The sequence below is a fragment of the Paralichthys olivaceus genome, chromosome 8, assembly GCF_024713975.1.
Source record: "Paralichthys olivaceus isolate ysfri-2021 chromosome 8, ASM2471397v2, whole genome shotgun sequence".
Lineage (NCBI taxonomy): Eukaryota > Metazoa > Chordata > Actinopteri > Pleuronectiformes > Paralichthyidae > Paralichthys > Paralichthys olivaceus.
The window spans coordinates 26,598,439-26,625,083 of record NC_091100.1 but is presented as its reverse complement, the minus strand read 5'-3'; the positions used below and the strand labels follow the sequence as shown (position 1 = coordinate 26,625,083).

Genomic DNA, 26,645 nt, shown 5'->3' with positions numbered 1-26,645 from the left:
GGTTTGCTTCTGTCAGAGGTGCTTTTTTCTGAAATTGTTAGAGTTGGACTGCTCTATAAGAGAACTTTGGTGTAGAGTGTAGACTGAGTGTCAATATAGTTATAACGTCTTTCGGAAGCACAATATTTAAGATAATTACACACAGTCATAATATTTTGTTCCTTTATTGAATATGTCCATTAAACATTTACTGTGTTGGTGGAAAATGTAAGTGAACCTTTAGAATTGACGATTGTTTAAACTACCTTCAACACCAATAATCAAAACCATAAGACCTGCATGACCATCATCCTACACAACTGCTTCAGCTCTTAGACACGTAAATATCTTTGTGAGCTCTCTCAGCTCACTGCACAGCATCTCTGTTGGTTTCGGGTCAGGGCCCCTATGCTATAAACCTCACCTGTGCTTCATTGTAACACTGTGCATATGGTAGAGTTGTGAACAGAGATGTTAACATGCTCCAATTCATCTTTTAAGTCTTGTAGTTATTCTTGGATTTCTCCTGCATTGTGCTTTAAAGTCAACTGGGCAACTTTAATAACCAAGGAACTAAATTGTCTTCATTTAAAGACAACTTGCTTAACTGTAGATTGATCAATTCAAGTGATCAATCATTTCTTTTGCAAATTGACAACTCTTGATGGCAAGTCTTCTGAGATCTGTTGTTTGTGAGGCATGGTTTACATCTGTAGATTGTTCATATAATAAATAGATAGCTAAGACAAAGACTCTATGTTTCTCCAAAGAAAAAGTGAAAGTTTGATATTCTGTCCAAGTAAGATAACATCATTTAAAGTCATACTGGCATTTGTAAGAACACAAAATCAAGCCTTTTAACCTTACTCAACAATAGACTTTGGTGGTTCAGTCCATTTTTTCAGACAGGGATTTCAATAGTATAACTAACAATGTATTAACAGTTTGCATGATGTTACACAAGCTACTAAGGATTTTTGTTCTCTTTTATCAAAGCAACATAATGTTTATCTAGGGAGACCAGGGATGCTCTTTAACAAGGCCTTCAATTATCATATTTACTTGAACCTCCCAAGTTAGGTTCAAATAAATATGCCCATGAATTTCACTTCTGATAACTATAATAACAGCATACTGTGGGCTGTTTTTCTTTGTCTCTTTGTGTGTGTGTGTGTGTGTGTGTGTGTGTGTGCAGGTCTCTGTCAGGTCGTATAGTAGGCGGTGTGTGGTGGTTTTTCACTCTGATCATCATCTCATCATACACGGCCAACCTGGCTGCCTTTCTGACTGTGGAGAGGATGGTTTCTCCCATTGAGAGTGCTGAAGACCTGGCTAAACAGACAGAGATAGCATATGGAACCCTGGACTCTGGATCCACTAAGGAGTTCTTCAGGGTGAGGGCTTCTTAAACTAATAGAAAGTAGGTTGCCACAAATGCAACCTATAGTTTTAGATGTAAGCAGGACTCACAAGAAAGGAGATTAATTAAAGGATAGGGATCATGTTGTGTGTTAGTATGGCATGTGTCCACAGTCTAACAGTTTTTGCTAAGCTTCTGGTTTAAACAAAATAATATCTTCTAACTCCCTATAACATGCCCATGCAAAAAAAAAAATAAAGAACAACAATAGCAGCACTCTCCTTTTGATGTTTCTCACGATGTGCCCTCTTTGTGCACTTTGTTAGAAACATTGGAGTGGCAACTTGGTATATAAATGACCATATTAGTATTTAAAAGTATAAGATGGTACCCCAGATGTTCAAATTAAGTTGTAATAGGCTCTATTCTGTTTTTAGCGTTCAAAAATCGCCTTGTTTGACAAGATGTGGCAGTACATGAAATCAGCAGAACCGTCGGTCTTTGTCAAGAAAACATCAGAAGGTGTTCTCCGTGTGAGGAAGTCCAAAGGGAAGTATGCTTACCTGCTGGAGTCCACCATGAATGAATACATTGAGCAGAGGAAGCCCTGCGACACCATGAAAGTGGGAGGAAACCTGGACTCCAAAGGCTACGGCATCGCTACACCCAAAGGATCCCCATTAAGGTGGGTGGATCAGTATAACAATGCTAGCCAACCTACACTGCCATGTACCATTCACGCTACTAACCTGCTGCCTAGCATTCTGTCCCTCTCCCCATTCACACAGCTCATTCCTCCTCACTGGAAAGAGCAATTCATGCAACTGCTTTGTGCTTTGAGTTAGGGTGGTGAGTGGATTCAGAATGTCCCTCCCTCAGTGCTCTGCAGTAATGATCAGAAATCACTGGCTGACTGTCTGCTATAGTAGTCAGATGGTGACTAGCCAGTGTGAGCTTTGGCTGTGGTTATGTGCAGCCATGCTCAAGAAAATATCCCACCATGGGGAGCGATATAGTCTGGTCCCAAGCCTTAGTGCCAATTGGGTGTTGCAGTATGCAAGTGTGATGAATGGGGCATGGCGGCTTACTCGTTGTTATAGTAATCCACCTACCCTGATGACATCATCCCAGTGGTTTGTATTTTTTTACCATGGCTACCACCTCTGACCAATGGCTAGTGGTGGTTGCCCTGACAACTGTGGGTGGGTTGTTTGAATTTGAGATTTCAGGTCTTGAAGAAATACTTTATCTCAAAAATTCGACAGCTGTGCAGCATTGGGTATAGATAGTATCATATATTACACATTGCGGTGTAATGCTTTTTAGAACACAGTACTGTAAATAATGGTGATTAAATTTTTTTTCACAATCAGGAGGCTTTGGTTGCAGATTTTCTACAACTGTAATGAGCTGGTTCTTCAAGACCTGGATCAAGGGATTGTTCTTTATGACTTTATGACCTGAACCCTTTTATGTGTGCATCTTCGTGTGTCTTACTTATGTTTGTCTATGTGTGTCTACATTTGTTTTCCATGATTTGTGTCATGTGTCTCCTTCCAAAAGAAACACTTGTTTTTTTTAAAAAAGATCAAATTTTAGCCACAAAAAATCCTTTGAATATATTCAGTAATATTTAACTTTACAGGTGCCATACTTTTCTAAAATTTCCAAGTAACTCTAGGAGAGTTCCCTGGAAACAACTCTAACTTGGTACTAATTGCAAACCAGAAATGTCATACAGTCATTGTCTGTCCCTATTGCTTTCAGCAGCAAATCATAGTAATAAGCCTCCACTGGTTGATCATAACACTTTCTGCAATGATAGACTTCAATGTTTATACATTACTTTCAACTTCTATCAAATCACAGCATTAAGACAAAATTACCATTCACATTACAAGAGAGTTACGTGGTGAAACGACTTGCTAAAGTTATATTAGTATTGGTATAGAGTATTGATATTAATATTAGAGCATTACTCTCACATTATCTACAGGGCTTACATAAAGTCAAGATGAGTTACATCTATGCTATGCAGTCGCAGCACTTGGCACCATCACTGGCCTTCTTTACATAATCACTGGGATACAGCTGCAGTCATAGAGTCTATTGTAATTATATTTAAAAAATGACTCTGAATATGTTTTTAAATATTGAGATCTTGAATTAAGAAGGTTGAGAGAACAACCTTGAGATTGATTTTTACTTAATTTTACATAACACCTTTACAAAATACACTGCAGACCTTTTTTCAGCCTCATCATTTATAAATATATAATCACCTTCCTGTCTTGCAGAGTACAACAACACATATAATGCAGAAATCACAGAAAGACATTTCACATTTTAAGATTTTTTTAATAATAGAATTATGAGCCAATTTTAAACATATCTTCAGTAGAATCTTGTGGGCTTGGAAAAAATAACAGTTAACAGTGTGGTGAAGACAGAGGTGTTAAGGATTAATTTATAAATATAAAACTAAATATAGTTTAGATGTTTTAACAGTTGCAAAAACAATTCTTAAACCATATTCAGTGCATATGCTGGAATGCTGAAAATCTAATTACAATGTCTAACTGTCCTACTACTTACAGACTGCAACATGCACAGTAAGAAATGCACAGTAGGAAATCTTAAAAGGAAATGTGTGTGTGTGTGTGTGTGTGTGTGTGTGTGTGTGTGTGTGTTTTGTTGTTTGTTTGTTTATCTGTGTTGAGCTGCATGCTAGTCACTGTTTCCCACTTTTGTGTCTTTTCAGCACACTGATGGCTGTGTGGTTCTGTCTGCCCTGCCCTTCTCTCTATCCTCCTTTGTCTCTGTCAGATGGTTTTGAAAGTTAACCTTGGCCTGCAGAATGTTTTAATGATGATTTCAATGTTCTTTAATCGTTAAATTTGCAATTAAAGCTGCATTAAGCAATTATTTTGATAGACAAAATGGTAGTCGCAACTCATAGTAATAGGTCTCCAAAAACTCCATCATATTAACAAAGTTCAAGATGTTGTATTAACTTAAACAGAACAACCTGAACAGCCAAAAGAAATCCTCTTTACTAAATAACCAAAAGGAACTAGGACAAGTATGCATCTCTACAGACCAGAGACAGCTCCAGATGGGACATACTAGAAGCAGCAAGTAGATGAAAGGTCTCTTTTTAGGATGATGTAAGATGATCAATGAAGCCACAGTGCCATAGGTAATATGACATATTTATGATTGAAACAGAATATGTGAACAGGGTTTGGTCAAAAGTGTGATTTAAATCAAATCCTTTGGTGGTGATTGGATAATTCAAATGTGGGCGTGGATGTCGGCTGAAGAGATGTATGGAGCTAAGGAGTTGCAGAGGACTAATGGTTAGTTTCCATATACATCTCCTTCATCTGTTTTGTAAGGCCATAGACTGTATACAAAGATGGACAACATTGCTCCCTAGAAGTGAAGCTAAATTGTCTCAATTGCCACCCAAGGGCTGACGGCCGGATAGGTCATAAATCCTGCATCCCCCATGTTAGCGGATGGAACATAGACTAAATTAATAAAGCAAACTACAAGTCCAATACATTTTTCTCAAATATGTCATTTTGGGTAGGTCTTGTCACACTGATGTATCGTCAAATGTCCAAGTTTCTGATAAGTTTGGTTTTAATGACTTATCTAATGCTAAAAATATCATGATTGACTGCTCAGACTGACTCACAATTGGTAAATCGTGTGCATCATTAAAATTTTGCTACTAGGGCTTCATCCCTCAATCGCCACTTTTCACACTTCAATAGTGGCGATGCATTGTCCATCTTTATATTGCCACAGTCTATGTATAAGACCAAGCAAAGGTTTACCAGCTAATATTTTGAGCAAGAAGAAAGTTAGCTTGATGAAAATTAACAGGATCTTCTTAGTTAGCTAACATCATGCTATGCTCGGTTAGTTAACCTCAGTTTACTACTCATTTATTTCACATGCTTTTCCAGCATTTTTTGTTTAGTTTTTTCAATGAAATGATTATCCAATCAGATCATCTGCTGGTGAAGAGCTTTTCTTTTGGATCCGATGATAGTGGGATGATAATTCAGTAAGACCTATTGGGATGGGCTTTAGAATTAGGATAACAGAGAACACCTTTGGTTACTCTGGTAACCCTCATTTTTACTACCAAAAATATTGCTTAATGGAGCTTTAAGCTTAACAAAAATTTTGTGTATGATTGCTGTTGTCCTTTATCATGGTAGAACCAGAGACATATTTGTTGGTTCATTTTTCAGTCAGTAAAACTCTTGATAGATCAACAGTGCTTGAATTATGCACTGAATACCTGCAAACATGATGTTCCACTTTTCTCATGTCTCTGCTCCTGGCATGATCTAACTGTTGTCAATTGATAATTTTTTTCAATATTGCCCCTATTGAAGTCAAAGTGGATCATTAATGTTATAATGTAAATGCTGGGTTCAGATCAGAAAAAAAGCTGAAACTGAAGGGCTTAATTCACATGTGTTTATAACTAATCAAATTGGTTGTGATGTGAGCCCATGCCTTGTTATCAGAAACATTTTTAGACTACGTGATGCTATTAGAGTATTTTAAATGTCTGACAGAACATAAGCCTTCATTGATACAATACATAACACACAAAGTTTGCTATTGACAGGTTCACTTGATTTATGCATGAAATAGAGCATACCACTCGCAACTATTTCACCGCCTTTGTCGTACCATTACATCAATATTATTAAATAGAACACGCTTCCTGCTGGATTGAGGATCTTTTAGATACAAAAAAAACACCCATTAAAGTAAACCATTGGGTTGGTTGCACAAAGATTCAGTACTTGTCTACAGCCATAAACAGATGATAAGCTTTGCTGAATCCTGCTGTCATGCTCACATGCAGAGCCCATACAGGGCATAATGTGTTGAGCCTTTGTTCCTATACTTAAAGAATGGTGGTGGGCGAAAAGATGAAAGATCATCTGTGGAACACCTACAGGCTCAATCAACAACCCTAGGAAATATGAATTGGGCTGCGGGCACACCTCAGAGAGCCCTGATGCAATCTATAGGCAAGAAGGGCAGAAAGATGAAGACTACATCTGACTTGACTGTGGTCAAAGATAAGCAGTGCATTCTCAATGAAGAGAAAATTGGACAAGAAAGATTCAGTGAGCCCTCTTTTTGTCTAAGTGGACCATGTCAAAGAGCTCAGTGCATCACTCTCTGCATTGTTGCCACCCAGCTTGTCCTCAAACAGCAGAGGAACCATGGTTGTCAGAAGAGTGGGGGTCCCAAGCAAAGAAAGAGCCTTCTAATTTTTAGAGTTGTCTTTCTATCTTTCTACTACTCCCGTAGTATTCATCCTCCTAGGATTTAAGAGATCTGCATAAAGTGATTGTTTGCTTAGCAAAATATTGAAAGGATACTTTGTTATATACTATTATCAACACTAGTTAGTGACTAACTTTGTGCAACCAGTTCCTGGTCTGGTCATGTGGGAAAACCCAGAGTATGCATTTGTTTAGTCTTAACATACTAGAACATTATGAATACAAATGTGAATCTGAAAGTCCTGAAAGAGAAGCAGATCATTTTAAGCTGTCACTTAAAAGTTGTTGCTGGAAGTCTAAGAGATTTAAACAATTGAACTTGACATGACACAGCAAGATCCTCTCCAGAGAGACATGGTATATTGTTTAGTGATATCGGCAGAGAGGTGCCTCTAGGACGTCACCTTTGGCCATTTTCCCAATGTTTTCCGCCCCACCTTAATCTAATTCAGTAATAACTTTAACCTTACGCCTGACTCCGGAACCCTAAGAGAGAACATATATTACAATGTGGTTGTTAATTTTTGTTGTTACAATCACATGAGACCATGGTACTATCTCTAAAATGACAAATGAGTAGTTAGATCTGATTCAAGCCCCGTTCATATCCTGCCTTAACATCTTTCTTGGGAGATATGATCACACATGGACAAGATATAATAAGATATATAATTTTGTATCTCTCTGGGCTTTTTGAAAATTTTACAGATGTTAAAGTAGAAGTCTAGTTACTTGATTTGTAAGACTGGAATTTGTTTGCAAATGAGCACAAATATCTGCTTGTGCAGATTATATAAATTGTAGGTGGTCTGTGGGGTCCAGGACACATTGATGTAAATAATCTACATTTATATAGAGCTTTTTTTACTCTTGATGGCCACTCAGAACACATTTCAGTAAAAATTTACCCATTCACACATTCTTACAGTACATGTATGGGGAGCATGATCTGTATTTCACATCACTCAAATGCTGTTGGCAGAGGGGCCATTTGGGGTTCAGTATCTTGCCCAAGTTCACTTTGACATGCAGAAGGGGAAACTGGGATTGGACTGCCATTACTTCTGAGCCAAAGCTGTCCCGGATGTTACCATACGTGGTAGAGACCAAATCCAAACGTGATCTGAGTGACCACATCTCAATGCATCTTGGATTTTTGTTTTGTTTAGTCATAAATGCCAGACACTGAACAGAGTCATATTTTTGCATGCTGAAGGCATTTCCTTTTAGTTGGCTTACTTAAAAACTGTTGGATTTTTGTTGCCCGATTGGATGCTTTATTTTGGTGATGTCACCAAACTCTAAATTCCCAGATCTCAGGTGCCCCCATCACCAATAGAGCTGATGGCTAGTGCTTCAGAAAATTGAAATGATTGAAACTCTCACACAAGAACAGCTTGTAGAGAGAAACTTGAACATACAACAAAAGAGTTTTGATTGTGCTTTTTGGCAAGCTGTATTATAAATTGACAAAATCAATCGTCAATGCCAGCCAAAAACCAAAGAAAGTTGATAAGTTGATGTTCTGTGTAGCATTTTTTCTCCTTGAGAAACAAAAATATTAGTAATTTGTCGTCTGAGAACTTGTTATCAGAACCCAACTGTATCTCTATGGTTCGATGAGTTTGACTTCAAAACATAACTTAGCATTCTTGTTTATTCAGCAGGTTGATCATAGCTGTCAAGACATGTTAAAGCTGATCCTATCTACAACTGATGAGTTTGCTGCTAAGAAAAAGGGCCAATTTCAGCTGTGTTTATTCTGTTTATGCTCAGGATTAAGAGTTCATGCTGCTAATATGCATACCAGCAGGAAGACTCAAGTGACAACAACTGAACTGCTAACAGCCACTGTGTTCATGTAGAAATGCGGTGAACCTGGCGGTGTTAAAGTTGAACGAGCAGGGGCTGCTGGACAAACTGAAAAACAAGTGGTGGTATGACAAGGGAGAATGCGGCAGCGGAGGAGGGGAGAGCAAGGTTAATACACACACATATGCACACTACACACAAACATGAAGGTAACACTGGGCTATGATGTGTATAGAAAAAAAGCTAAAGAAGCAGCACAGTAACAATGCTACATGTGAAACCTAAACAGCAATGTCAAGCAACGTCACATAAATATGAGAATGAAAGATTGCTCATGGATGTTGCACGTAGATACCATATGAAGCTGTAGCTAATAAGCACCACTAACAGGTAGCATTGTAATCTGTGCTGCCTCTTTCACCATTGTGTTGCACCCTGTTTGGTTGAGGTCAGGGGTAGGGCAGGCTTCAGGGGCAAGGCCAGGGTCAGGTGACCTCACACCAGATGGCAGCAACAGTGCAAGAGATGAGTTGTTGATAAAGAGTGTGTGCAATCCAGCCAAACTCTACTTATCTATGGCTCTGGACTGGAGGTATACTGCTGCTTAAATACAGCAGCAGAAAGGCTTTTCAATGCAGCACATCTCACCCTCTGTCTCAGGGGCCAAACAGAGGGGCCCTTACAATACAGCACTTTATTTTAAACAGCTTTTATTCACCATTCGACAATCGATGGACATTTAAATATTTGCTCTAAAAATCTCCTGTAAAACTAATCATTGAAGCATTCATGAGAAACATGAGTGGGCCTCTCTTGGTTGCTGGAGCAGAGTGTGAGAACCACTGCCTCACCAATAACATAAGATAACATTGATAATGATGTTATTTATGTTATTCCCATTGAAGAGTGCCAGTAAACCTTGCCGTATTGAAACTGAATGAGCAAGGGACCCTAGACAAGATGAAAAACAAGTGGTGGTACGATAAAGGAGAATGTGGCTTCAAGGACTCCACCAATAAGGTTAGTTGTATATGTCTGTGAATCAGTCGAACACACTATCTGTCTGCATATTTAACATACAGTTACCATAGCTCTATAATTGCAGTAGTTGTATATGTCTGTATATCTATGAAACTGAAAAAGAAAACAAACACCGCATTGTTAGTACAGGTTAGTTACACCTTTAAGTAATGTCAGTGACACCCCCAGGTTGAAGCATGGAGCTTCAACCCTCAAAACTGTAAGTATAATGCTGATAAGAACAAACAAATACTTTGGTATGTAAAGTACAATTTACATAGTAAAGTCTGTACCTTACTATGTAAAGTGCCTTGAGATAAAGTATGTTGTGATTTGGCACTATACAGATGAAATTGATTTGAATTGAAGAAAAACAATTGGTGTCCTGAAAACAGTAGAACATAAACTCAAATCCACTGAGTCCACTGTGTATTTTGTCTGTTGAATATTCAGCTGTTCGTTTTTAACACAAGTTAATGTCTGCCTGTCCATCCATTCATCTGTCTGTCTGTCTGTCTGAAAACTCTTTTAGACAGAATTATTTTTGATCTCTGTAAAGTAAGATGTAGATTTATTTACAGTATTCACACATTAGACACAGCCAGATACATGGTTGGGACTAAAATGCTGATGTGCTTAATCACACTGTAGTGTGTATAGTAGGGATATTCAATGTATACTGCAGAGACAGACAGTTTGCAAATCTGGATGTACACAATACAGGTTCCCCAAAAATTTTAATGGTTGCATTTTTGATGATGATTGTTTAGGAAGGAAGCAATTTAAGAAAAATGTTGAAATTCAAATTCACTTAGAATTATTTGTCGAGTGAAATTTATCATTGTTCAAGACTTATCAAGTCATCGTGAAATATTCCTCACAAGGGGAAAACACTTGCTTTTGTCTCACTTGGGTTTTTATCTTTATTTATTCATCTTTATTGAGTCAGTGGAATTTGGAGATTTAATATCTAAATATCTAATACTTATGAAACATCTGTAACAAAATAAACATAAAATGTGCCTATAGCTGAGGTCTTGGGTCCAATGGTGAACCTCAGAAATTTGGATCATGCTTTCATTTCATTTGACCCTAAACTGTGCTTTATTTTCTTATTTAAATTTGGTGTCATCATTTTAAGCACCTAATGACTAGTGTCTGTGAAAGGTGCTTTAGAAATAAACCTTCATGCCAATTTATTTTACTGCCTTATTTCATCACCCACACAACAGTGTTTACAAGATTACAAGATCTTTGTTCTGTATCATCCCCACTGACAATTTATCTTCATCTAATGTAAGCTGTAATATTCTCCGTTATGGTCCCTTGACTAGCTCTCATATTATTCATGGACTGCTTTGCTTAAGAATTTTTTTTTCCTGGATCCAACTTCATGGAGTCCAAATCATTCCGTCTTTGTTTATGCTGTCTCTGTCACAGCACAGCGCTGCTCTGATGATGATGATGATGATGTCATTACCAGATGTACTGGTATTACTTTCAAATTGTTTTGGATTCTCCAATACAACCACACAAGTCTGTAATTTTGTGCTAAATGGTCAGGACTTGCTGAAATTCTTTTAATCAATCAATCAATCAATCAATCAATCAAATTTTATTTAAATCACAATTTGTCTCATGGGGCTTAAAGGAGAAGTTAGGTTTTTTTCAACCTGGTCCTTATTTCCAGCATATGGTATGTAGATCTACTCACCCATAAAGGTTTGGAGTAACTTGGAGTCCTTCGGACACTTTTAGATCCACACGTGATTGGCGTTTATCCATACAAGGCAAGTGACTGGGGCATCCACAATACAGCCTCTAAATAACTTATTGTCTGCCTCGAAACTCTGTATTTACTATGAATCGCCAGCACTAGTCCCCTGTGAGTCTCGCCTCCCTCGGAGCTAGCGTTAGCTTAGCGAACCGAGAGCAAGTTGTCTTCCTGTTTAATCAACAAATTGGTTTGCTAAGCTAACGCTGGCTCTGAGGCTGCAGCTGAAGTTAGCTAGCCTTTAACCGGGTGAATACGCCCGAGCACCAGGACACAGCTGCTTTAAAAGAAAACTGTACTGTGAAGCACCTGATAAGTATTCTGCCATGTTGCGCAAAACTAGCAGCAGCAAACACAGCTGATCGTCAACTGAGCTGCGGCTGCGCACCTCGGTGACCTCACCCCAGTGAAAGCCCAGGATGTAAACAAAGCAACTCGTTAAGCTGACGCTAGCTCCGAGGCTGGCGAGACTCACAGGGGACCAGTGCTGGTGATTCATAGTCAATAAAGAGTTTCGAGGCAGATAATGTGTTATTTAGAGGCTGTATTGTGGATGCCCCAGTCACTTGCGTTGTATGGATATACGCCGATCGCGTGTGGATCTAAAAGCGTCCGATGGACTCCAAGTTACTCCAAACCTTTATGGGTGAGTAGAGGAAATAAGGACCAGGTTGAAAAAAACCGAACTTCTCCTTTAAGACTTTCTCACAAATGAAGTTACCCTGACATGACAGTTTTAGTAGTTGGGAGAGACAAGGATAGGTTGGTAATAATTTTAAAAAATGACAAAAGCTGCTCTGGTTAAGAAAATTGGGCAAATCCAAATCGGAACCAATTTTCAAACAAGAAAAAAGGTCAGAAACTTTTAGGACACAAATGTTTTGTATGAGGCCAATTATGTTTATCTAATACTCACAGTTCTAATAGAAATGTTAAATGCAAAAATACCTGTGTTGGTTGATGGGCTCAGTGTGCTTCAAAGGAGCTATGTCTGCTCATTTCTAAAGGCAAATGTTTTTAAACCTATCTTGAATTGTCACACTGGCAGTTAGCAAAAGTCAGAAGATAGAAAAGCCAGCCATTGCATAGAGGTTACGATTGCCATGAATGATACTTATTACAAAAATGATACTTTCGAGATTGTTGTTTCAGATTACATTAATAGAAGTTGTTATTTCGAATAGTTGGCCTTTAATTTCCACTGATTAGGTAAATACTTGTATATGGAGCATGATGACCAAAAGTCCAAAAGCTTAATAAGAAACTTATATTGAACTAATATTGGTTAACTGTTCCGGATGCAGAGATATTTGACTCCCAAGCCAAATGCAGAAAAAATAGTGTTCCCCTTGTTTCTATTGTTTATTTTAACATTGGACTTAAGTAACAGCTAATGTGTATATATATGTTTGTGTGTGATTGTTGTGTGTATGTATAAATATACAGTGGGGTCAAAAAATATATATGTATATATATTCACTGACAGTTACAGAAAGCAACAAAGAGAAACTGTGTTTCAAATATGTTTATATGCGTGCAGGTCAGATTTAGTTTAGTTGTCTGTGCTCTTTTTACTGTCCTTATCTACAGCTCTTTACAGCACTCACTCATTGATAGTGTGTCAGTCATTCAATTTAGCTGTGAACATAAAAACACCCCACTAACTCCTCTCTTCTCTGGGTGACTGCCGTCTTCTTGGTTGTGTGTGTGTGTGCGTGTGTGTGTGCGCATACCAGGAGAAGACCAGTGCTCTGTCTCTTAGTAACGTAGCAGGTGTCTTCTACATCCTGGTTGGAGGTCTGGGTCTAGCCATGATGGTAGCACTGGTAGAGTTCTGCTACAAGAGCCGTGCTGAAGCCAAAAAAATGAAGGTACTAATTTTTGTTTTACCTCACTATCCATTTCAAATATAAATAACATAATGGTATGACTTGTATCTTGAATCTTCTATAAGTAGGATTCTCCCTAAAATACCATCTGGATCTGAATTTGTGTGATTAGAGATTTGAAATCCATTGATAAATGAATATATATCTTCAAGCAGAAAGGTGTGTGGTTAATGGGATGTATATTGTAGTATTTCCATGTCTGAAATCCATACTAATTTCCATGCAGACATCAAGCCACTGTATTTATATTTGTATTCATGTGGACTTTGTTTAAACTTGATTTAAATGTTTCTGTTCTACATTTTTGTCAGTCATCTGCATTATGTTTCTATCAGGCTATAGCAATAGGCTTTGGGTTATGAGGGGAGTAAGACTACAGAGGTGGGTTATACTTGGAGACTCTGAGGTGGACATTGGAGGTGCAAACTCTTACTATTAGAAATAACCTGATGTGGTTCATTGCGCACGAGTCAATGGTAAGGAGCAAACAAAGTAAGACAAAGTCTGGCTCAATTATAACTCTTCCTTCACTGTTGAGTCTGGTCTTTTACTTGAGACCTGCCTAAGCTGTCTAAACTGTCTTTTCCACCCTCCTCCCAAACAGTTCATTGTCTTAATGGGTAAAGCAACAGAGTCAATGACTGATGGTAAGTCCAGGGGGGCAATTGGTCTTTAATTTCAGCAGAAAGACTACCGATTCAATGCTTGGGCCAGGTGGAGCCTCTGTAGAAGCAAGTAGGATTGGGGTGATAGGGACAGCGGTGGCTATGCTATTTTTAGCATTATGAGAGGGAGCCACTCACCATTATAAAAGTCCTTGTTCTTCTTTTCGCAACAAACTCTGGGATTCTCTGCTCGGTGCAGTCTATAATCACTCTTTCTTTCTCTGATGCTTTCCTCCACCGGTTACCCAGTGCCCTTCTTTCCTTGACCAGACATTTCATTTCATGTCACCTTCTGGACTTGAGATGGGCATTTCTTCTTCATCTCTATCCAACAAAGCATTTCTGTCCACGCAACTCTGTAAAAATCCTCAGAAATAAGATGTTCCACACTCAGGTTCACCTTTTCTGGCACTAGCGAGTGAGTGAGATTACATTTTTTCAAAATGTTTCCAGTTTGTGAACCTGAACTGAAGCACCTGACCCTTTTGATGTTGATATTGCACTGCTGCGCACAATTCCATCAATAAGTTTATGTATAGATGTTCATATTAAAGTGCTTGGTGGATATATTTACTAGGAAGTAATTGGACCATCTAAAACATTGATACCATCTGAAATTAAATTATTTGTAAAATCTCTATCTAGAAATGCATTGCTTTTCACCTGTTATCGTAGTATTTTTCCTCTCTGTGAAATAGTTGTCTTGTATTTTATTGTTTCTAACATGACATCGGGATGTTCACACAAACGCATGCTAATGTGTTATTCACATTTTAATGTGTAGACAGACCTCTCTCTCTCTCTCCCTCATAATACAATTTTGCTTTTGCAGTTTTTCAGCACTAATGGGGCTATTGCTTCTCAAACATTTATTGTCACACAGCTTCATTGTTACATAAATACAATCAGTATAGTAGTAACGATGACTTTATTTTCTTATAAAGGTTGCAGCCAACACCTTGTCGTCCCCCCAGCACACAGGAAACTACACACACACTCTGTCTTCTCCTCAACATGCCCCCAACTTCAACCTGCTGTCCCCAAGCCACCAGCCAAACTACGCCACCTATAAAGAAGGCTACAACGTTTACGGCATTGAGAGCGTCAAGATCTAACACGGGTAGGAGAGTGATGATTGATGGCTAAAACTTCCCTCACCTCACAGTCATAAATCATGTTTAGACAATGAATTTTTATCCAACTGGATTCACATTATGATTGAACACAGCAACTTCAGTGGCAAATTGCATTATGACTCATCAAAACATTGCACATGTCCAAAACCTTCTTTGAGCTTCAAGCTTACCTTTAAACTTTTTTTCAGTCTTGGTTAATTTAGCATTAGTTAAACTTAACATCTCCTGTGTCTTCCAGTGGTCAAAATTCTCCTCTTTTCTAGTTTGATGTTAATGTCAAACATATCCAGGCAGAGTTTAGTAACACCAGTAACTGAACAACTGAAAAAATGTCAAAGTAAAAGTTATTGTTGATGGAGATGGAATGTTTTATGGATCATTCACAACAAAATGATCATGAATGCTTTTTATTAAATAATGGTGATATTACATATGTAGTACTTTTCACTGATATAACCTGTTCTTTTATGAAAACCATAACAATGAACAGTTCACATCAGGATTTTGATTTAAGTGATTTCATTAGAACACATTCACTTTGAATCTGTATTTTAATTAACATCACAATAATAACACCAATAATTTTGCCATTGAGGTTGACTGGTATTATGGAGCGATATGATTTACTGTTTATTCACTGTATGGTGTGAATGCAGCAATTGGTCTTGATAAAGATTAAAAACATGGAGATCAAAATACCCATGACAGTCTAGATTGACAGTAAATATAAAGTATCTGGTCAAAACTGTACATGGCTGTGACACTCCCATCATTCCTTTTTCTCACCTCTCCTGACTTTTCTCGCCTCTTTGACACTCCTCCTACTGTCTCTGCACTATTATGTACTCCTCTCTACATCTTCTCATCCACTTCCAGTTTATTTCTTTATTTCTTTCCATCCTTGTGCCTTAGTCCTTTCCCTGTTTCTTCTATTCCTTTCTGACCGTTGAGCCAATCATCCTCTTTATTATACTGATTCATTGGCCAATCACTCCCATCTATAGCTTAATGCCAGCTTCTCTTTAGGCAGCCCAATAATTTCATTCTAAAGATGGAATGGTGTGACTGGTGTCCTCATCAAACTCTATGAATCTTAGTGGAACAAATGTAAGTAAAATACCACTGTTGCATTTCACATATTGACTTACTCATTACAACACATACAGTATGGAATATTGTATGGCCTGATTGAAGACACCTGTCAACAATTTAATCACAGATCACCTAACCTGGACGTTGCTCTTCACCTTGCTAAGAACACCTGACACAACAGAGTGATATTAGTCAGCTTAGTGTTTTATTAGCTAAGAAAGAATCTTTCTCAGAAACAACTGGAATGTAGCAACAACAGCCTTATCTGATTAGTTGGCTACCCATGGAGTCCAAACTTTTGGCACCTTTGTTCCAAACACTAATTTAATTGCCTAATCATCTGTTTGGCTTTTTCCCTTTAACACGTAAAGGTCTATCTTTTATCTCTAAGTCCTAAATAAATGGGCAAAGACATCTTCCCTGCCTTCACTAAGGTTTTTTGTGCACTAAAATAACTCGTATAGAGCCTGTTGACGTGGAGATTATTGTGACAGGACAGAGTTGGCTAAACCAGAGTTGGAGGATAAACAGGAGGCTTTTCTTTTTCTTTCTGTGCTAAGGACTAACTCATGAACTGGTGTTGGGGTGTTTTGGTCAGTCTGCTGGCCAATATTTGTTTCTCTGAAACCTTCCATTAACAGAAACTTTACAGGAGCAGAAAGGCTCCATTCAGACCATTTGTTCTGTCCCCATGCTCCAAACCTAGATGGTGTGTCTGGCGTGGTGCTCATTGACAAAATCAGGATCACCATGGCCAACAGCAACTCCCCTAGTTGTGTGATCACACTGAATGCAACACAGATTTTCACAACACTCAAAACACTCTTTGGGATCATTTATGTGTATTTGGGTTAGTCGTGCAAATCACGTATATAAACACAACCAGTGAGTATTCCCCTGTCCCCCCCCCACGAATAGAGGATTAAGACTGGCTGAAACAATCAAGTTGCTGCATTGTACTATATTATACTATATTTGTTGAGGAAGCTCCTTTGTGTGGTGTTTCACAAGGCCACCCAGAGGAGCACACAGCTCAGGGACTTTCACCGGCTACTCCATGAGCTGTGTTGTCATGATTGTCTGGCAAGGGTTTTCAATTGCTTCACATTGTATAATATATACAAGAATAATCTTCATTTATACAGTTCTTTTCAAAACAAAGTGCTTTACAAAGGCAACATAAAAACCGATAGGCCATAAAACATAAGGTTTAGAAGAAACAGGTAAATACATTAGTGTATAAATACAAGTGCTGTGTAAAATGCTCAGTCAAATAAATTAAAAGACGGTTATTCAGAAAGTTAAGACTCAGGTAAAATCAGGAGAGGCTCTCCGATAAAGGCAACTTAAAAGAGTTCACTGAGTCAGTGACCTGATCTCTATGGGCAGGTTGATCCAGAGCCTCAGGGCCCGGACTGCAAATGCTCTGTCCCCCTTAGTTTTTAGCCGGGCCTCTGTAACAGACAAGTGACCTCTTGCAGACGATCTCAACGTTTTAAAAGGTCAGCAGTGTAGCAGGGAGCAAGGCCATGAATGTTTCTTAGTTCTGGTCAAAAGCCTGGCAACTGAGTTCTGGACAGTCTGGAGTCTGTAAAAATAGTCTCTGTGTCTTTAAAAGTTAGCATGGATTGTATTTTACAAATATTTCTCAGGTGATAAAAACAGCATTGCACAAGCTTAGTGGTGTGCCACTCAAAACGTAGCTTTTCGTCAAGCCAGACTCCCATATTCTTTGCCAAAGGCTTTATGTAGTTAAACCAGAAGATGGCAGTATTTGGGACCCAATGACAAAAATCTTTGTTTTGTTCAGTTCAGCTTAAGAAAGTTTTATTTCATAGTGAGTGAACTCAGCATGACCTGGTCTTTGCGTCTTACAGGCAAGTGCAACTGTGTATCGTCAGACTAACAATAAAATGAGACACCACGCCTGTGAATTATGTTCCCAAGGGGAAGCATGTACAATAAAAATAAAATAGGCCCCAAGACTGACACACAGAGCTTCCTGTTAGACAGTAAGGAAGCAAACCACTCCCACGCTTGGCCACATATCCCCGCCCAGTGCTCCAGTCTGTTTAAAAGAATGCTGTGGTCCACTGTGTCAAATGCTGCTGTACTGGCACACCCAACAAGGGGCAATGGCAACATTATGTGAGTTAATAAATACAATAGTATATGGGGGACATTTTACAGTTCTTGCAGTAGCATCCAGTTGTTCTCAGATGGAGTTTTGCCTCCAGGTCATTCACTGTGCTAGTTGAGTATAAAGTATGTCCCATATTATTTGTGTTTTACTAATTGAATTAACTGAATGGAAATGAAATGATGAACATATCTGCTTCCATCATGCAGCAATACACACAAGTGTTACCACAGTATTGATATGTTTACAGCATATGGACCGATCGCTTCACACATTGACAAATTGATCGGAACAATCAGTGGTATCGTAAACTCTACCCCTGGATATTATTTGGAAATGGAAGTTTGGAGTTTATCACTTTTTTATATCATTTTTAAGTAGTCTTCACTGTACTCTGCATGACAACACAGTCATGTTCATTTCATCGATTTTACAAACAACCTAAATGAAAATTAATGTTGTATTTGGTGATACATGCAAGATATTTTTGAAAACTATTATTTGCTCAATTCTGAAACTCTATTGCTATTTTCTGGTCTATCTAACCATAATTTACTTTAAGTTGTTTTATATCTTTTACAATTAGAGGTTTCTATGGAACAGTTATGTTGTGTAAGCATAAATAACACTGCTGGTTTAATGTTTATGATGGAACTATAATCTGGCTTCAATTCACCACCTTACATCTGCATCACCACTTTCTCATCTCCAAAATGTTCATTCACATGCGTCAGAGTATGCATGCAAGTGCACACATCTCCTGTCAAATTTGTTTGTATTGATAATAACTTTTGTGTTGGAAATGGCGCTCACATATTTCAGACTCCATTTTGTGTCATGGTTGTTAATAAGGCCTCTGATCATCTTCTCAAGAGCAGCTCCAGCCACTCATTTAGGTATGTGAATGACATGTAAAAGCCTTTCTAGAACACATCATTGCAGAATCTCTCTAAACTCAATTAATTAATCTAAATAAATGCTTTTAATCCAAAACGATAAAAATAGAGGCAGGCTTCTTAAAATGACATTGTTTTCAATAATCTTGCCTGGTTACAGAGCTGGAATCTTGAGTTTGGGCTCCTTTTGCTTAATTTTGGCTTCTTTTTAGTTTTGTTGTTGTGGCCTTTGGTGTGTTCTTAATGGCTATGCTGTCAGCAGTTGCCCCAGACATCAGATCATGCTGGACTGGGTAGGGCTACGTAGACAGCTTGGACCAAGAACCTTTTCTGAGTTTAGTCTGCTTGCCAGATGTTAGACCATGAGATCTTTCATTATAGTGCACTTTCATAGCTCATCCATGCCACTTGCTGTCCCGACCTCACCATCTTGCTGGGTGGAACTTTCCTCGCCTCTGCTTAATCTCTCTCCTGAATGAGGTGTTGCCATTCTTTTCCCTGGGTATTATCAACCCTGGTTGCTGTGAAGTAGCCAACACCAGCTCGTCTTACTGCAACGGACCCCACCAGTGCCTTCTGCCTCGGTTGAGACTCTCTGCCACTTCCAGAGATTTGCCTGCATTCCACTTCATGCCTGTTCAACCTGGATGCCTGTGGTTGCCACTTTTGAGTCCCTGGATTCCCTGTACTGCAGGGCTTCCCATGTCCTTAACCCCATGAACTCTTCAGTGAGAACACACTGTAAGATGTTACTGGTGCCATACATAGCAGCAGGGCTGAAGCTTTGTGAAAGTAACTGATGATCTTTCTTTCAAAGACTTAACTCTTAACTGATATTGGGCACTCTGTCTCTGTCTCCCCCTTGCAAATATCTACAAGTTGCTTTTTTTTATAAAGCACAAATGTGACCTTAAATAGGCAAGATGTCATGTCACAACATGGTCAAAACATTTGGTTTGTAAATTAAACTGATTAAGTGCAACAAAAGCTCAACATAAGATGCTGCAATAAAATCAGCCTCCGTGGAAATATTCTTAATCATATTAAATATTCTTATTATTATGGAGATAACGTAAGAGGTTTCTTCTCTCCAAGCCACAATTCAACCTGTTGCTTTGTTTTTACAAACATTCTCAATTCATTCATGACATAATGCTACAGTGAGACTTGCACCATTTATTGTCTTCAGCAAATTTTGTTGTGGGTTATAGGTACTTATTTTCCTTGTTTCCTTTTCTCTGTCTCAATTTCTCCCTCTCGCTCTCCACACACACACACAAGCAAACAGACACACATGCATCACGCAAACACATCACATTTACAATATCCCTATTTTTAAATAACTTCAATGTGCTAGCAGCAGAGATTACTTTCATTCTTTCATTCAAAGAGCTGCAAAAGGACTGGATGGTGAGGGGAAAGACTCCATCATTGTGAATTTAACCTTGTATTGCCAAAAACAAATATGCAGCTACCATAAAATTGTGGGCACTCAAAGTACATTTTTAAAAACTTTATTAAAGTAAAATAACCAGACAGTAATATACATATGCTTGCTCACTCTTTTGAATTATACACTTGAAAATATACTTTAAGTTTAATACTTCTGTCCAACCCTATCAAAAACGCCTGAAGATTTGTTAAATTATCATCGGGACCCCTTCCCCCTTTTCAAAAATGTATTGAAGTCAAAGTCTTTTTATTTTGATTGTTCACTTCAGAGCAAAGACTTCTGAATCGTGTTTTAGTAATAATTCTTTGGCCTTGATGATTTTATATTTATAGGAAGAGGAGGCAGGCTTTTCACTGTAGACCTGATTGTTAGCCTATCAAGCGTTTCCTGCTGAACAAATCCGTGATTCTGTGTGTCACAATCGCAACCACATAATTTTGATGTTTTGATGATTTTTTATATTACAATATGGGTCTGACAGGTGCTGGTCTCCATCATGGCAACGATCAAGCTGAATGACAAAGCCTTTGCATTGTTTGCATAACACACCTTTTATATATAGCAGACATATTAAAGCTCCTACAAGGAACTTTTCATCTTAGTTGATTTTGGTGCCCAAGCACCTGAGCGTCAGCTTGTGGGGAATGCATACTGCAATAATTGTTATTATTGTAAGTTACCTTGGAAGAATGAACGGTCTGCACCTAACCATGAGGAGCTCTAGGTCTGGGCAGCAGTGTTCGTAAACGATGTCCGTGGCTGTGCACTAGCTTTTGTTAACGTAAATACACGCTTCCTCCTCTGCTCTTTAATTGCCGCTTCCGGGGTGTTGTTCAGCCGGGTCTCTGTGATGAAAGTGACACAATCAAGGTTCTCATTCTGATCGCATCCATCTTGTTTTTAAGAGACCTGTAGTGGATGAAGAACAGAGAGAGCTGGTCTGTATGAGTTATCCTTTAGCCTAGTTTGTAGCCGAGCTCGCTTCCCCAGCTTCTGTTTTCTCCCCCTCCCTCTCTCCACCTGCGTCGTTTAGTGTTGGGATGTCAATGCAACATGACTATGACATCTCCTGGTAACTTGACAACACTCCTCCAGGGCCTCACAAGACAATGAACTACTATGCTGCTGATGGGGACTGAATTGGTGGAGTGTCTTTTAAATATCTTCATGCCTATCCCTGAATATGGGTAAACACACTTACACAGTAACAAAGACAGACCTAATCACCCATGCAATACATCACTTGACTTCGTCTTCTTCATTGCTCTTTTACCAGACTCTGTGAGCAAGACAGAATAGTGACCCCACGCTTATCTTTGTCAAAATTACATCTTCATTCTTAAAAATAAAAGTTGCAAACCTCAGTGTCTCAGGTTCATTCTATCTTGAGAACATATGGTAACATTAAGAAACATTCAATTTTAACAATGTTATAGCATTCCATTAAGCTCAGGTAATATGGATTCAATGCAGTTAGGTTTTCTGATTCCTTACAAGATTAGTATGACTGACATCGGCAGTTAGTTATGTCTATGGAGATCTGGAAATCCTACACCTGAATATAGCATTAATATTTACTTCACACAGGATATACTGTACAACAGATTGTTGATACTTGACCAGTAAATGTAAGGTGTGTGCAACGCTATCATGAAATAAATTCAGGAGGGAACTGCTTAGATTTCCAGCGGGGACAGCAATCAGCTGTAAGTATTTCAAACGTGATGCAGAGATAATAACTTGTGTATTTTACCGTCATTCGTCATGCTCATGTTTCATTCTATATTCATTAAAGTGGGTCATATTTCTATTGCACATTACACTTTTACACCACTCCTCATTTATTTTCACATGGTTGTAACAAGGAATAGTCCAACATTTTAGGAAATAAGCTTCTATGCTCTCTTTTCATTTTAAATACAACCCCTTGTTGTCAACACTTGTCTTGAGTGAACAGACTGTGCCTGGTAAACTGCTGTATGGCTAGAGACACCTCAGAAGTGCCAGATGAATGGATGCACTGCCTTTTTCTTAAACAAACAGTTGAGGAACTATAGCTTTCCCTATTTTTCCCTGTTTTTACATTTCACATCAGTCTTATCTCACTTGGAAAGAAAGCAAATAAGAATATTTCCCATAATAATGAACAATTTTGGCAGTGTTCGTGTTCAGCATTAGCCCATGATTGACCAGAAGTAGTTTTCTATCTAGTTTTGCTGTGATGATTAAAATATAACAAACATATTTTTTTCCTTGTACAGATGAAATTCACAGATGCAATGCGCTCCAAAGCTCGTCTATCCATCACAGGATCGACCAGTGAGAATGGTCGTGTCCCGGTGGCTTACCTCCGTCCAGGATTACCCATGAGCCTCAGCATGACTGACCTCTCCTGACCACACCCGAGTCAGTGCCTTACAGCCAGTCAAGACATATATTCCTTCCCCTCTGAAAGATTATGGAAATGCTTGTCATCTCCTTCTGAGACAAATTACCACTCACCAAAGCTGATCTGCCCTGATTTTCAATCTGGAGTTTAGCCAATCATAACTCTCTGAGGACTCTTGATCTCGCTCTTTAACATATAGCCTAGAAAGACTGGACAGATGTTGTCCTCCCACCACTTGGCTGTCAGGCGTCAGCAAAGACCTGCCCACCTATGGAGGAAATCACTTGACCATCAGCGAGTGATGGCTGGTATATGTACAATTTCATGAAAAACAAGCACAGGGGACAGTTTTCTAAACAAACGTGCATCATTGCTAAGTACTTTTTTTTTTCCATGGAGACTAATCTTGTATAGACAATTAGGACAAAAGTGATGCTGACATTAACGCAATAACAGCATTAATCAGGGATGTGATCAGGAATCATAGGCATAAAAGCAGAATCTCAACTAAAATGAGTGCAAGTGCTATGAATATAAACTAATGTCCTGAAAATCACGTCCATGAATTATAGTAATTGATATAGCAGATAATATAATGATGTTATTATTCCTAATTGTTTTCCTTAATTCTGCCTGAAAATCCCTTATTAGTAGTCTTTTAGACCTGAGAAATGCATGGACTGACACACACACACACTATCAGAACACATGCGCCTTACACAGGGATTGGCTAAAAACAAGAGTATGTATATTGTCAACAATTCTTTTGGGCAGTGCATCCACAACTTGTGAGCATTACCTCATCCTTGTATCAGTGTCAAGGCTCTGGAATCAAATTGTTAAGCTAAGTATCAATTTCGGATCTGGAACATGAGGAATATGAGAGTGGAGAGCACAAACATCTACAGCTACAGCAGAACATCTTTGTTTGGTTAATATTACCTGCTTATTGTATTACATAACTGTAGATTTAGTTAGTCTTTCTATTACAATCCTCATTTTTTGCTATATCTACTATTGTTAATAGTTGTACATGTGAGAAATGCACTACCATGTTGGCTGAAGTGAAAAATGTGCTGTCGGGAAATACAAAAGCAAATTTTGCTTATAAAGTGTTATTCTGCTGTTGCCAAACGACTGTACAGTAAACCTGCACTGTCGTGCTGGAGTATATTACATGCTTATAATACTACTTGTAGGCTGTTTTGGGAGAAAGAGCTGTGCTTGAAGCGGATGACTGTATAAAGAAATCTGTGACAAGCTGAAAAAACATGGGACCTTGTATTCAGATCAGATGCCTGAGCTTTTGTCTCAATGAGATTCCTTTTATGTGTTTACCTTTGGCCATGTAAAATATGAACATCTGTATATATATATGTATATATATATATATATATATAAATATATTTATATATATACACATATATGTGTGTGAGTGTGTGTGTGTGTAACCATGATTCGTGAAATGAATTTGTTGTCACTGATAAGATAATGCAACATGACTCCTCCAGAACCTCACAAGACAATGAGCGACTGTGTTCACTTGCTAGTGGGGACTGAATTGGTTGAGTGTCCCTTCAATTGTTTGTACTGCCTATCCCTGTATATAGGTCAACACACTACTACAGTAACAAAGACACAAATACACATCCCCAATCACCTATACAGTACATCAGAACACAGACATACATTATACACGCTCATTGGCACACACACATACATATACTGTTGTCATCTGAGTTCGAAAGCCAACTGGAAGATGTGCCAAACGATGGAGAACCAATTAAAGCTCTCCTTCCTCAGCCGATGGCAGCTGCTGATACTGAAACCTGAGCCAATAGGGAGCGCTCACTGCTGTGAGGGGGAAAAAACTGTGAACAAAAATTTTTGTTTTAATACATATACTGCACTGACGATGACAACGAAGAGGAGGATGAAGACGATGAGGATGAAGAATGGATGAAGAGAGTGTTTGCATGTCACTTTTAGTTTTTTCTTTCAGAAGAACTTGTCAGCCTGAAGCTTTGCACCTGGCTGCATTTTAGTGTTTAATGATGATAGTAATAATAATATTAACAATATTAATTGCAGTATTAATGTGGTTCTTGTTATGTATAGTGTATGCTTTTAATAAATCAAGTCTGCTACTTTCTTTCACAAGGAAGCTGTTATTTGTGCTGCTAGATAGAAGCTAGCTGTTTTTTTTAAAATGCTTCTTCAACATGATAAATGCCGTGATAAACACCAGTTAAGGAGAAGCTGAAAATATCAATTTATATGCTTCCATTTCTTTTCATGGATTCATATCATTTTTGCAATAAACACTTGTGGTAATTATGAGATTTTCATGTTATACTCAAGTGAAAATGATTTACCACAGAATGGCTCCCAGACATGTTAACTATTGAGTGAAATGTGAAAATGACCATTCTTCACTTCTGACTTTGCCTCTGGTATAACTTCATTTTCTATTAAAATCGTCAATTCTGACTGAAATTTTGTAAGTTGTTTTTCAAAAGTGGATCTTCAGTCACAACAATATTGTTTACACCTATGATTTTCAGTTAAGGCTAATTGCATGAACCATGTAAACACAGTAACTGCCTAAATTGTACTTTTGGTTGTGTCCAATACAACATGGATCTACATCTTACAATAATGTGATGAATCTCTGTACAAATGTAAGTATGTATTTATGCATGAATGATCATTGAAATCATCCAATTTACTTTAAACTTGGTGAGTTGCTAGGGGGCTAAGGAGGTGCAGTGGTCAAATTGGCAATCGTCAATCAGGACACGTGTTCTTATGTTCAGCATTGATACATTTTAAATAAACAGTGCTCTATAACGGCAGGGGCTGGGACTCATTCACGTAAGGGGCATCATAGATCACACATTGGAGTGATTAAGTCACAGCCTAGACGCCAAACACTAACCTGTTCCACTGTTGCAATAAATATTTGGACGTGAGTTGTCTGACTGAACTACTACGAGTTTTGGGAATTTCACTACTGAAATTCTGTTGAGGGGTGAGGCATGACTCAATGAGAAAACCCATTACTTTTTGTTGCAGATCCAAATCAGGATCAAGGATTTTTTTCACTTTCTTTAACATTTTTATTGATTTCTCAGAAAACAATGTATGGATCTTAATGAAAATGTTTTAAATGTCTTTGTGGTAGTGGGGTATAATCAGTGTCAGCTATACAGGAGGTAGAGATTGGGGATGTGGTTCTGGGATCGGTACTAGGGAGCAAGTCGGATTAGCACAGATGTTCTGCATTGGTGTATGACTCTCTCACCTTTTATCAGCAGTAGCGTGCTGGGACATGTGAGGTCAGAAGGCAGTGAGACGACAGCTCAAGAGACGACCAGCATGCATGTATGTGTGCGTGTCTGTAAAGACAAAAATAAAGAAACTTAAGAACTGTACCTGGTGATCCTGTGTGTCACTGACGATGGACCAACAGCCAACAGAGACCTCTGTTATATTGTACCACAGCCTGTTCGAGCTTCTGCCGTTCTGGTGGAAAGTGATGAGACCCAGCCCATCTTACAAGAGCTATGTGGTTGTGCTCTGTCATATTTCCCCTTACAGCAGGCTTTCTTTTCTCAGCGCCAACTCGAAGGAGAGACATTGAAAGAGTTTTTCCTAGCCCTCGTGGCTTTAATGGCACATGTTAAACAGTGTCCGCCTGATGGGATGCCTAA

At 38.5% G+C, this 26,645-nt stretch overlaps 1 protein-coding gene across 5 annotated transcripts in view; it reads left to right on the top strand.

The window, feature by feature from the left end:
• The window catches only part of LOC109627207 (glutamate receptor 2-like), a 60,967-nt gene extending 34,601 nt beyond the window's left edge, over positions 1 to 26,366 (top strand). Inside the window, exons 15-20 of one of the 5 annotated variants that reach the window (XM_069529951.1) lie at positions 1,175 to 1,373; positions 1,777 to 2,024; positions 9,384 to 9,498; positions 13,009 to 13,143; positions 14,771 to 14,946; positions 22,805 to 22,945. In XM_069529951.1, the coding sequence (XP_069386052.1) occupies positions 1,175 to 1,373; positions 1,777 to 2,024; positions 9,384 to 9,498; positions 13,009 to 13,143; positions 14,771 to 14,941 (868 nt within the window). In that variant the 3' untranslated portion in view covers positions 14,942 to 14,946; positions 22,805 to 22,945. Of the gene's footprint in view, positions 1 to 1,174; positions 1,374 to 1,776; positions 2,025 to 8,531; positions 8,647 to 9,383; positions 9,499 to 13,008; positions 13,144 to 14,770; positions 14,947 to 22,804 lie in introns of those variants that run through there. The other 4 variants (XM_069529950.1, XR_011243780.1, XM_069529953.1 and 1 more) reach the window with 4 other exon arrangements.
• The last annotated feature ends 279 nt before the right edge of the window (positions 26,367 to 26,645 follow it).